Genomic DNA, 12100 nt, shown 5'->3' on the forward strand with positions numbered 1-12100 from the left:
TCACAGCTGTTTGCAGAAATCCCTACCCATTTTAACTTGCCATTTACACAACCAGACCTCAAACACCATGCTAATAAACCCGGCAATGCAAATCCCACCTGAATCGCTCACGGTCGTTGCCGAAAGGGAGAATTCTCGGTCTTCCTTGGGGACGGTATCACTAATTTCCGCAAATGTGTTTACATACACCAATCCCCCCAGCAGGCCTTCCCAGAAGATGATGGTGAACACGATATAGACGCTGGGGATGAAATCATATAGCGCGTGGAACGTCAGGACTGCCAGGTTGACCACTTGTAGGCAAGAGGGGAGGTATAGATTGTGGATCCGTAAAAATGGGGTTGATGATCTTGAAATGAAGACCCCGGCTTGATAGATCGCATTGTACGTAGGGTAAAAGGCTCTGAAATGTTTGAAAGGTGTCTCCTTCAGTGGGAACAACAATGTTGGAGAGACGCCCTGGTTGATCGTATACTCTGCCACATACACTAACAGAAGAGGCAGCATGAATGGGAAAAAGAGTCCTTTTGCCCTGATCAAGTTGTGCTCGAACACACTCCAGGCAGATGTCCCCTTGTCGTAAGAAATGAATCCTTCCCCGAGGGAGGCAGTCTCTGACAGCAGTCCTTCTCTCTGTTCACTCTCGATGTCGTCGGCATCGTTTGTTCTTACGTTGTTGATATTGACTTGTTTGCTCTTGGCATGCGATCGAATTGGCTCAAGTGGTAAAATGAGGAAGAAGCTCACCAGCATGACTGCTGGCAAGCAGGCGGATGCGAGTATTGTTGCCTTGACGCTCAGGCCGAAGGATGTTGTTGCTAGAGCATATGCGCCAGCACCGATCAGGCCAGCACCTCCGGTTCCACTGCCCCAAGCCGCCAGGGAAAATGGTCCATAGTAGTGGACTAAGCCCACAAAGCTCAGCTCACCACCACCACTACTCAAAGACGCCAGTATTACACCTGCCATCTTGGTAGATATTGTCCCACCATCGATGTAACTCGGCGTCAACGCAATCAACAGCATTCCGGCTGCAGACAAGCCCACGAAGATCAGGATTCGGATAGAATAAGGAACGGCGTGGATGAAGTAAGGCGCCAGTAACTTGGTGAGGAAAGAAGGAATGACATCGGCGAGAAGCACCACGCCCTTGGGGATACCCGGTCCCACGAGGTCAAGAGCCGCAGTCAAGATGATAACGTAGAGGACATTGTTGATCAAACCTGCGGCCGTATTAGCGGTTGCAACAGAAAGCGACCCCATAGCAGACCAGGGGCTTCTCGACGCCACTCAGTCCCACTCACCAAAAAGCCAGAAAGCCATACAGACTCTAGGGTCTGCGCCTCTGAACGTTTGCTTCAGACGCTCACGAAACACGGGCCATGACGACGAAGGCGAGCCTGGCATAGGGATAGCCATAGGTATCAGTTGTGAAGTTCAACCTGAAAGAAACACTGGCATTATCAACGACGTCTGTAGTTATGGACCTGCAGCAGGTCATCGAACTCATTGCAAGCATAGGTTTCACCGAGTCCAACACAAGTGTTCAGATAGCGTCTCGTGAACGGCAGGCATATGTCATTGGACCAGATAGGCTTCGGCTAAGTTGCCTACGAAATCTGGTTGCTCGATCCGCCATGGGTACGGAGTACGCCATAATGCCGAAGAGTGCCTAACTACATACATACGAGGCGTGAGGTTTGCCATAGCACGCGACTGAATTGAGTATGACAAGGCTGAGTTTCAAGGGATGTTAGGTGACAGCAACCACATCGGCCTAGAAAGCAATATCACCAGTTCACTCATATTGTAAAGCGATTCTCAAATCTCGCATTTTCGTCATTCATTCCTTGTCTTGCCAGCTGAGAACTTCCACTAACCATATCTAGTCCACCTCCAGAGCGAGCAGCCCACAACACTCGAAACGCCGGAACTCATAAACCGCTACTGTGTTGCACATTGGGCTTTCCATCCACTAGATGAGAATCCGGAGGTGGGATGTCCGACGTCACACGCTCAGTTCTCGAGGTATACCTGATTCCAGCTCTGCCGACCAATGTAAAAGGCGCCCAGATGTATGGGTATTTGAAATCGAGCATACTTCTACCGAGTCGGGTTTTAGCTCGTCAATCACACCTTGGATCTTCCTATTTCCATTCATAATGAATTCCTTCTAATATCCGAGCTCTTTTTGAACCTTGTCCCAGAGCTCGATCCAACCGGACAGAAGCACAATGACCTTATCTAGAGGCATGTTGTAAAGGGCTTTAGTTGCCCTCTGCCAACAGTTTCCTACTGTTGAAATCGTCGCGCTCAATATTTCCTGGTGGAACAGATCCATATGTATCATTGCAGCCCACATCATTTGCATTCCACAGCGCACCAATGAAACCCGTTGTTCCTGCCGGAGGAAGTGAATGGAAAATTCAAGCATATCGCCGCTGTCACTCGCTTCTCCCAGACCTGTCAGGCAGACACTGAAGACTGCCAGCATAGGTTTGGCATCAATTCCTGTGACGCCCAGGATGCGCCCCTTCTCTTTCAGCGAGATACAAGATCTGAGAGGATGATCTGCATTGAGATGACCATGAGTCACAATATGGAAGATTGCGGAACTGCTTAGATGATCTCGAAAATCATCGCGCGACATATTTGCTGCCCGCAATGCTTTTGTCTGGTAGAGATGCGAAATCATGGCCGCCTCGATACCAGCCATACGTAATTCTGGCTCCCCATCTGGCTTTCTCGCCTCACGTGTGCTCCCAGGTTTTGCCACAACAGTACAAAATCGGCCGGTCGACGAGGTAACTCTAGGTAGTCTTCGGTAGTGGTTCAAGTTCAGATGAATCAATGTTGTCACGCTGGGGACTTGTGAGGCTTTTTGCGGAGGAGAAGATAATCGCCTTTGTAAGGCAATGCACTGAACGGTACTTGCATTAGGTCGCCGGAAGGCACAATTCTAACAGAATTTGCCGTTCCAGGTAATTGAGAATTGGGTCAATGAGCCAGGAAGCAAGCGTTTCGCCTAGGCCCCTTGTTCGTTGAGAAAGATTTTGTCCCTTGGACCAGGCTATGCTGTCCAAGTGGTCCGCCACACGCATGTTAATTTGAGGAGCACTGGCATCAGCGTTCCTTGAAACGTGCTTGATTCCGTCCATGTCCAACGCGAAGACAGCAAGACCATCATCCGAGACACTTGTATATATGACTAAGTCCCCTTCTTGAATGGAGGTGAGAAAGGTGTTCAGGCTGCGCGATGGTTGTGCGTCCGCTTGAAAGGAGATTTCTGCTTCGAGCATTCCTTCTGTTTTCACAAGATCCTCAACTTCTGAATTTAGAAGATCAAGAATTTGTCTCTCGGCCGTGTTCAGCTCCTGCTGCATATGTCTGCGGTGCTCCCAGGTTTGAATCTTGCGTGTGATCTCGAGATAACTTCGGGAGATCCCTCGATCCTGCGACACCCAGTCTGTAATTGTACGCGTTCGCACCATCTCAATAAGGTCTATAGCGTTGAAGGCAGTCATCACTGACCTTGTCCTTTTGGATTCACGTATCGCTTCCTGTGAAGGCAGTCCCATAAAGTTGTTTGATTGGGCAGCATCCATGTCAGGTCCAGAGCCAAACTCCTGCAAACGTATTGAGAGCTGGACGAGCAGGTTGATGACTTTTAATGCTTTCGCCATATTATCAAAGTTGCCTTTATCGGATTACTTGAGGTGAATTCGCGCTTTGTTAATCTCACTAAGTGCACTGATGGTGTAAATCCAAGCCATACTCTGACTATTATTATTGGCAAAGACCTGTGCTGCCCACAAGAGGCGTTGTCCGACAGGAGAGCCTTGGACTTCGCCAGAGTTGAAATAGCCAGGAGATACTCGCTCCCAACGGTACATCAGCTCCTTCGCACGCCGCCAGTGCCTCTACTGATTGCGCAAGAGAAAGTCAACTCAGAGATTGTAGTAATCGTTGATGATGAGCCGTGGATGGAAAAGTCGAACTTCGACTTGGTGGCATCAAACGAGTAGCAACAAGGGGAACAAGATCTTTCATCGTCGATTGTACCTAAATGGTCCTGCGACTTCTCCAGATTGCTGTACCTGACAGCCAATTCAATCATATCTGCCTTTCTCATTAGGTCTACAGGCTCTACACTTAAGGAGCTGTGCCCTGAGGCTCTCACCAAAGAAGGATTCAGCTTCTAAATGCCTGTTTTCGAACTGCACAGGACTGCAAGGAAATCCAGTCGCCGTTCCTGATAGTCCACCCATTCCTTGGATGAATCGCTGCCTTTGAATAACGCGGGGATTTTTTTTTTTTTTTTTTTTTGAAGATGGGCGCATATTTAGGTTGAAAATGTTGAGAGGATACTCCTGCTCCTGAAGTTTCCGCCAATTGCAAGTCAGTAGTGATGCTAGAGTAGATTGCTGTCAAATTAAGCAGTAGCTGCATCCTCAGATGCAGAAAAATCGAAATCTGAGAGATAATGTACAGGCCAGCATGGTAGCAATATATAGCGTGGTTAGCATCACCTTGCGAGAAAGATTGGTCTCCTCCCTGCCACGCTAAGACCGCCAAACACAAAGCGAAGGCATGATTTCCAACAGATTTAGTAAGGGGAAACTATCTGTGGTCTTATGGTAAGAATCGTCCGAGGATCAAAGGTGGTCTTATTGTTACGTTCTGGAAACAATGTCACATGTAGGTGCGCAACATGCTCATTAATAATGTCCCCACACGATGCAAACATTAACCTGGTCGAGAGCAACTGATCTAATAAAGTGCTTGGGTTTATTGTTGACGGTAGCGGCAGCGAGCTCCTAGAAACTAAACTGACCAGGCAGGCTCCCCGTAGCAAAGCCACTGCCTCGCCTCTAATGCTGTGAGAGCTTCTGAAATAAACTAAAGTGCTCTCATAAATCTGGAACGCTGAGTGTACTGCTGACTCTGAAAGAACGACCAATGGTGCAGGTTGAGCTTCCGCCTCCTTGGTGGGCTCTATTTTGAGCAAAATCACGCTTGTAGACGGTGGCGAGATCAGTTGGTCGCCATGCAACACATGGTATATGCCCACTCCATGCTGATCGTTCATATGCTCTCACTGCGGTCAGAGCCTCATTTCGTCCCATGGATTCTTGAATATTGAGCAGAGTATAAGATAGCCGTTAAAGGTATCCGTAAAAGGGACCACTATGTGAACGAAAGTTGACATTGTCACCTTGTTTTGTCGAGATTTTCCCTCGCCTCTGTTAGTCGTGCGAGGCACCCGAGGAGCACAGAATATTGCTTACTAAGCGCATCGGTTACACTGCGGATTGTGGAAAGGGGCTTCCATTACACACATTCAGGACATCAAGAACGAGCTTGATCAGAGCCCACTCATTCTGGTCGCTCAAGCTTTGATTCTTGTCGTATTGAGCGAGGTAGTTGTAAGTTGTGACAAGCGTTTCTCCCTGTCATCAATCATAATCCAGCAATAATCCCTGTTAAGTAACTAGAGATTCGAGAAGGACTTCCTTCAACCTGCGATCGGATCAGCCAGCAACGCAATCCGCCAATCCTTTAGGCTATCCTACAGGCGCCGCGATCCGGCACGAGCCTGACGCCATATGTGGATAGCCAAGTATCGGTGGTTGCACCGCCTGGAGCACGATTACCCCTGCGATCGCCAATCATTCGCCCCGAAAGGCTTCGCAACACTCAGCCTCACAGGGGCACAACGATGTTCGGGACAACTGTGGAGTTTCAAGGCGAACCGCAGGTCTCATGGGTGAGATGATCTCGATCTCCTCTGAAATACGAAGCGCTCCCGTTTGATTCTCCGACCAGACGACATCTGGCTTGCGATCCTGATCCAGCTGAAGATCTACATCCACGAGCACGCATCGGAACTCCGGGGTCGGTTCTTTCCACAAATAAAAGCCGACGACGAGCAGCTCGATCTCGAAGTCGACATCACAGACCTCCCTAGCTTCGGCGACGTCGCACTCGACATCGCGCGCCTGACGGAAAAGGTGCTGGTCGACCCGGGGGGTTCCGGGAGCGGATCACGCCGCGGTTCTCGACGACGACGCCCATGGACTCTACAGTGTACGCGATGGCGATGATGGGCGCGTTCGAGGAGTATATCCGGTTCGTGCCGTACGGGAAGTGCTGGCTGCCGTCGGTCACACTGCTGAGCGAGAAGAGCAACTGGGAGAGCCTGGAGCGGCGGCTCGAGACGATCCCGCACCTAAGGGAGCAGCCCAGGACGTGGTATGGGCTGCTGAAGCCAATCTGCGCGCGGTTCGTGCGCACGTTCAACGAGCCCGACACGGAGTCCAGCCGGGAGTTCTAGCAGTCGATCCTCAGCGCGTACAACGACTACGACACGCGCACGTACGAGACCAAGTCGTACTACGACGGCTGGATCACGGCGTTTTGCTTCTGGGGCGAGGATGCGAGGTGCCAGTATAAAATCCCGGAATACGGGGAGGGCAAGAACCAGGTGTTGTGCATGGTCCGAGTGAAGTACGGCCAGATCGAGTCCAACTGCGTCCCGGACGGCTGGATGAGCGTCCCCGTGACCCGGCGATTCAGAGAAAGAATGGTCGATGACGCTGGTGGCAGGCTCCGTCGCGATGGAGTTCTCCAACAGTGGGACCCCGACGGCTTCGGGCGCCCTGGGGCTGGATACTGTTCAGCCTCGTTCGGGTTGGTGGGCGATCGACGACGAGGTGATCCAAGAACCTGGAGAGCCCCGCAAGCGCGCCTGGGGTGAGAGTTACCACCTGCCTCTGGAGTGGCCACACAAGACCCTCGTAGATTCTGAAGAGGTGCGAGGATGATCAACCTCTTGGAATGGCAGCAGAAGCAGCTGTCGGTGGATCCGTCAGGTTAATTCGTTGCTTGTAGAGTAAACTGATAGATCTCTGCTCTTCTCGGTAGGATCGGCTAGCGCCTTTGATAGCCATCATCATCTGGCAGTGAGCGATCATGTTGAGCAATGCTTGAGAAACGGTCCTAGGGCTTTTCAGTTTGGTAGTTTACCGAATTCATGGAGTTTTTCAGAGTGAAGACGACTTATTCGATTGATATAGCTTAATTCTGGGTAATGCCAGAGCCTAGTCAGCAAAGCATCGAGGGATTCTGTCCAGCTTCAAACAGTAACATATTTTCTTTCAACCCGAAAAGTAGAAAACTGAGTCCTTTTAAACCCGCTAATACAGCACAGGAAACGGAAAAGCATCCATTACGCGGAATGTCATCTCTCGCTCACTCGTGCGCTCTCTTTCTCACCTCCCCGGCCACCGGTGGCCGGTGGTAGCAGGACATCAGGGAGCTTGATTCCTACGCCGCCTTTCGGCCCAGTCTCCTTATCCTTCTTGGGTTGGGGATTGTTCCCTCTCCCTCCACTTTCATTATTTTTCTCTTCATTTTCGCGTAACTCGACTTCGAGGCGCTTTAACTTCTCCCCTCGCATAACCTTTGTGATTTCTTCAGCGTCAAGGGTCTCAAATTCAAGAAGGGCATCCTTTAGAGCCTCAAGCTCTTTTCTTTTTTCTTTGACAATCTTATCGGCCCGTTGTCTTCCTGCTTCAACAATATCCCGCACTTCACGCTCGATTTCCTGCTTTGTCTCGCTGGATAGATTGTTGTAGTCGCTGTGGAGATCGACATTGCCCAGTTTGGCAGAATAGCCGCATTGTGTGACAAGATGATAAGCAGTTCGCGTGGCCGACTGGACGTCTGCCTGAATGCCGCTGGTGACCTTGTTGGGTCCATAAATCAGTTCTTCGGCTGCTCTGCCACCCATTGACACATCGATCGAGGCGAGAAATTGATCGTAGCCCATACTAACTGCATCCATTTCAGGCAAGAAATGTGTAACTCCTAGAGCACGGCCTCTGGGAATGATGGTCATCTTGTAGAGTTGGCTGCTGCTTGGCGTGAAGATGTTGACCAGCGCATGGCCGGCCTCATGATAAGCCGTCATAACCTTGTCCTTCTCCCGAATAATTCGAGACTTGTGCTCAGCACCCATCATGATCTTGTCCTTGGCCCATTCGAAGTTTTGAGCGTTAACTTTTTTGAACTTTAAACGAGATGCATGTACGGCGGCTTGGTTTACAAGGTTCTCAAGGTCGGCACCAGACATTCCGCTGGTGGCTCTTGCAAGGTTGGTTGCATCAACGTCGGCGGCAACAGGAACATTCCTCATGTGGTGCTTCAAGATCTCGATGCGTCCTCGCACGTCAGGGAGCGGAACATTAACATGGCGATCAAATCGACCGGGTCTGGTAAGAGCCTTGTCAAGAGATTCTGGGTAGTTCGTAGCGGCAATCAGGATAACTCCAGTACTAGGACTGAAACCATCAAGCTCGGTTAGCAATTGATTCAGGGTCTGCTTGGCGTACGCGGGATCGCGAGCATTGCGCTTGCCGCCGACGGCGTCCAGCTCGTCGATGAAGATGATGGCCGGGGCCTTATTCCGTGCCTGGGAGAACAAGTCCCGTACACGTTTGGCACCTACACCAACATATAACTCATCGAACTCTGAGCCAGACATGTAGAAAACAGGTACTCCTGCCTCGCCAGCGACGGCGCGGGCAAGCATGGTCTTTCCAGTTCCGGGCGGTCCTACCAACAGTACGCCTTTGGGAAGTTTCCCACCAAGCTGGTTGAATTTCTCGGGGTTGGTGAGAAATTCGACCAGTTCCTGTAGCTCTTCCTTGGCTTCATCACAACCGTGGACGTCATTGAATCGAACAGTTTGGTGCTGAGGCTGTACTTCGTTGTTTTGTCCGACTCGAGTCCGAAAACTTCCAGTGAGTTCGACGACCATGGTAAGAACGACCAATAAGAAATAGCCAGCAAGGCCGACCCATAGGAACGTCTTGATCCATTTCAGGATAGTCGCACCCCAGGACTCCTCAACGACAACATAAAGGGGTGCTTCCTTAGCTCCCGTTCCCGGCTTGGTTCCAGGTGTGACCATCTGACCACCATAATTCTGCCCGGCTACTGCTTGGCCCACGGCTTGCAATCTTTCAGGACTCAAGCTGGCGGAGGTAGCATTTGAGCCAGGCATGCCGGGAGCTGGAACAGAGCCGGTCATTTGCAGAGCCTTGAGGTAGGTAGCATCCGCCGCTGGGTTGGAAGCATAACGGCCAGTTTGATATCGCTCGATGACAATCTTTGGCATGTTCGCTCGGAGAAGAGCGGAATAGAAGGCTGTTTGAGCAGTGGCGCTGGTAGGGTTGTTGTTAGCGGTTCGTTCGGCGTGAGCAAGCATATTCTGGTTGTCAAGTCGAGGAGTATTGGAGAGAGTTCGACGTTGGTCTTTGAGATTGGGTCCGCCTTTGCGAGGAGGTCCGAAGACGAAGTTTGCGCCAGCTAATTGATTCCAGATCTTCATGCTGTTCTCTCCAGGCCGCACTGTCGGAGTTCTGAGGGCCGCGTTTTGAGCATTGGTCGACAAAGCCCTTCTGAGGGACATGAGGACATGATGACTAGGGAGAACCTGCGAGCGAAGGCTGCTAGACATCCAAAGGGGCGACCCTTGTGAGGATACATGCAGGTGACCGGGTTGAAGTTTGGTGATGGGCACGGAGGTCAGGAAGTCGGGCAAGCAGGCAGCGGATGGTCCCTACTCGGTGTTAGAGGGTCGAAAATCCTTGATAGACGGTGACATACGTGTGCTTGGCTATATTGACGGCTGCTGGGTTGGAAAACCCCAGCCGAAGTGTCTCCCTCAGCCCGTAGGCGCGCGAGGCGATGCCGGCGCAAAGTCTTGAGCGGGGAGGTGAGGATGGATGGCAAGGTAGTATACATATCGGGGCCTAAAGCAGACAGACTCTGATTCAAGTCGGTCAGTAAACGAACGGGAGAAGAATCGTTAGAAGTGAGTAATGGAGGGACTTACTGGTAGCTGGGTCTGTAAGAAGGCCATATTGACTAGTAGCAGGCGGCAAGGCCGCGAGAGAATAGATAGAAAAATCAGTCACGCAAAGGAAAGAATGTCGAGAGAACAAAAAAAGGGTACAAGAGAAGAGAGAGACGAATTGCCTTGCCACACGGCAAGATGAAGAGGATGGTAGAGATGATGCTAGTTAGTATGGGACGACCTTTGGTGGTGAGGTTTGGCAGAATTGGCGGGACGGCTTGAGGGTCACGAGTCACGAGTCACGACCTCCGATCCCAAAGGGCAGAATTCGTCCCGGTGGTCGAACTCGTGGATGCTTCTAGTTATTCCGGTGCCTAAGTTGCTAATTACTCTCTAGTAGAGTACTACTTAGTCCTAGTCGCTACCCGACTTTCGCCTGGGTTTGCCACCTCAACTCAATTCCAAGGTCACGAGACTCCAGTTCGCCTGTCCGGGCGTTTGTCACGTGGTATCAGGATCCATGAGCTGGTGAGGCGCTTTATGTTCAACCGAGTAATAGAGTAAACGCATTGACTACATTACGTCCTCTCCGGATGCCAATTTGATTAAAAAGCAGACAATACAAGTACAGCCCAAGCCACCTGTACACACCCGACGCTCAACCCCCCACGAAGGGCAGCTTTGGTGATGCTAACGGAGACACACACTGGGGGCTTTGGGTACCAGTCCGCGAAGTGTTGGGAGACAAAGGTAACTTTTTCTCGCTCTCCACTGCGCTCTGGGTGGGTGTTCTTGGTGGCGAGGTGGGAGAGAGCTCACTGGGAGCGTCGGTACCCGCAGGAGTCGGTCCGGTAAATGCTGGGTGATGTTCGTGAATGAATGTGCTTCCCGGGAGCTCCTGTGGTGCTGGATGGATAGGTTTGCCCGTGGCTGCCATAGGCCGTCCTTTGCTCACGTCGTATGCTGGCGGTGAGACGGCTCCAAAGTTGGGCGGCCAATTCGACTTCATCACCGCCGATCGAGTTCCCTCATCTGGGCTGTCCAGTTCGTGCGTGGTCGGTGCTCGAGACATCTGCAAAGACGGCTCTTCAGGGGGAAAGGTGGTTGATCGTGCCTGCATCGCAATCCTCCTTGCCCTCCGCCTCTTTATCCACCAGATGACCACGACTATCACAATTAAGAAAAGCACCGCATTCACAGAGATCCCGATTATTCCACCCAATGGCAACTTCTTGTGTCCAGTCGCGGGCTTTCCCACTGTATACAGCTGTGAAAACACATGATCGGTGATCAAGGTAAGTCCAGCCACCGTCGGAGTTGACGCCGGGATGAATTTGGTCAATGGGTCTGAATAACAAGGTGTTTGGGAACCAATCGCAGTATAATATATCTGAAACCCACTGGCGAATAGAATTAGCCTTTTCTCGCCACTCGGGAGAATAGAGCTCACATTGGACAGCAGCCACCTGCTGTGGTGAAGTGATCCTGAGGACACCTGGTAAGGACCGCGTCGGTGCTGGGATCGAATGGACAGCAATCATGTCTGCCATCTGAGCAGCCGATGATTGGATATTGGGTAGCCATGCCTGGAGCACCAGTCGCAACCGCAAAATAAGGCACATTACAGCTGCCCGTCATCAATGGCCGGCCGGCAAAATCCGCCGTGGCTCTTTTCATGGTCTGGGTCGGCGGAAACTCTGACACAACATCTCCTGTGATGACAGACACACCAGAGGCCGAGGAAGAAGTGGCTGATGTACTTGCGGTGGCTGACGCAGAGCCAAACGAAGCTCTTGTAGCCTGTTCGGCACTAGCACTGGACAGGGCGCTCGAGAGCCCAGCAGGTGAACAGCCTACAAAGTCGGGTGCTGTTTCGTTGACAGCCTCGCACTCCTGCTTGTTGAATTGAATAGCGACTGGCATCGTCAGCGCCTATTTGTTCGAATTACTGGCTCGTTTGGACTTACTGGCCTGCTCATCGCTAGAACAGGCTGTATACAGACAGCATGATAGAGCACTGACATACGCGCCGGACGAGCAGAGACAGGCAATATCAATCACGGCGCACGAAGTTTGGGCAGCCGTTGAATTACCAAGGCACCCTTGCTGCAGACCTGTCAATTATAGCCGGTTCCAACCATGAGCTTGAAAAGTAACGTACCGCGCAACTTGGAATGTCTTGCACCCTGATTGCCGTAGTAATACCAACGATGAGGAGGAGGACCAACAGATGCATGG

The 12100-nt window shown here is 51.3% G+C and overlaps 5 protein-coding genes across 5 annotated transcripts; 1 reads left to right on the plus strand and 4 right to left on the minus strand.

Annotated features, from left to right (window-relative positions):
• On the minus strand, nt 1–1419 carry A1O9_05716 (uncharacterized protein; the record flags this gene model as incomplete). The annotated part of the gene is made up of 2 exons (XM_013404932.1): nt 1–1223; nt 1305–1419. The coding sequence occupies 2 exons, from the start codon at nt 1417–1419 to the stop codon at nt 1–3; spliced, it is 1338 nt and encodes a 445-aa protein (XP_013260386.1).
• A 754-nt stretch (nt 1420–2173) lies between these two features.
• On the minus strand, nt 2174–3683 carry A1O9_05717 (uncharacterized protein; the record flags this gene model as incomplete). Its single annotated transcript, XM_013404933.1, has 2 exons — nt 2174–2861; nt 2965–3683. The coding sequence occupies 2 exons, from the start codon at nt 3681–3683 to the stop codon at nt 2174–2176; spliced, it is 1407 nt and encodes a 468-aa protein (XP_013260387.1).
• Nucleotides 3684–5719: 2036 nt separating this feature from the next.
• A1O9_05718 (uncharacterized protein) lies at nt 5720–6757 on the plus strand (the record flags this gene model as incomplete). Its single annotated transcript, XM_013404934.1, has 5 exons — nt 5720–5767; nt 5802–5945; nt 5969–6054; nt 6087–6282; nt 6338–6757. The coding sequence occupies 5 exons, from the start codon at nt 5720–5722 to the stop codon at nt 6755–6757; spliced, it is 894 nt and encodes a 297-aa protein (XP_013260388.1).
• Nucleotides 6758–7240: 483 nt separating this feature from the next.
• On the minus strand, nt 7241–9475 carry A1O9_05719 (uncharacterized protein; the record flags this gene model as incomplete). The annotated part of the gene is made up of 1 exon (XM_013404935.1): nt 7241–9475. The coding sequence occupies one exon, from the start codon at nt 9473–9475 to the stop codon at nt 7241–7243; it is 2235 nt and encodes a 744-aa protein (XP_013260389.1).
• Nucleotides 9476–10520: 1045 nt separating this feature from the next.
• On the minus strand, nt 10521–11968 carry A1O9_05720 (uncharacterized protein; the record flags this gene model as incomplete). Its single annotated transcript, XM_013404936.1, has 3 exons — nt 11830–11968; nt 11313–11778; nt 10521–11262 (listed from the first exon to the last, which is right to left on the minus strand). The coding sequence occupies exons 2-3, from the start codon at nt 11537–11539 to the stop codon at nt 10521–10523; spliced, it is 969 nt and encodes a 322-aa protein (XP_013260390.1). The 5' UTR covers nt 11540–11778; nt 11830–11968.
• Between the last annotated feature and the right edge of the window lie 132 nt (nt 11969–12100).

Source organism: Exophiala aquamarina (assembly GCF_000709125.1).
Source record: "Exophiala aquamarina CBS 119918 chromosome Unknown aczIA-supercont1.4, whole genome shotgun sequence".
NCBI classification, from domain to species: domain Eukaryota; kingdom Fungi; phylum Ascomycota; class Eurotiomycetes; order Chaetothyriales; family Herpotrichiellaceae; genus Exophiala; species Exophiala aquamarina.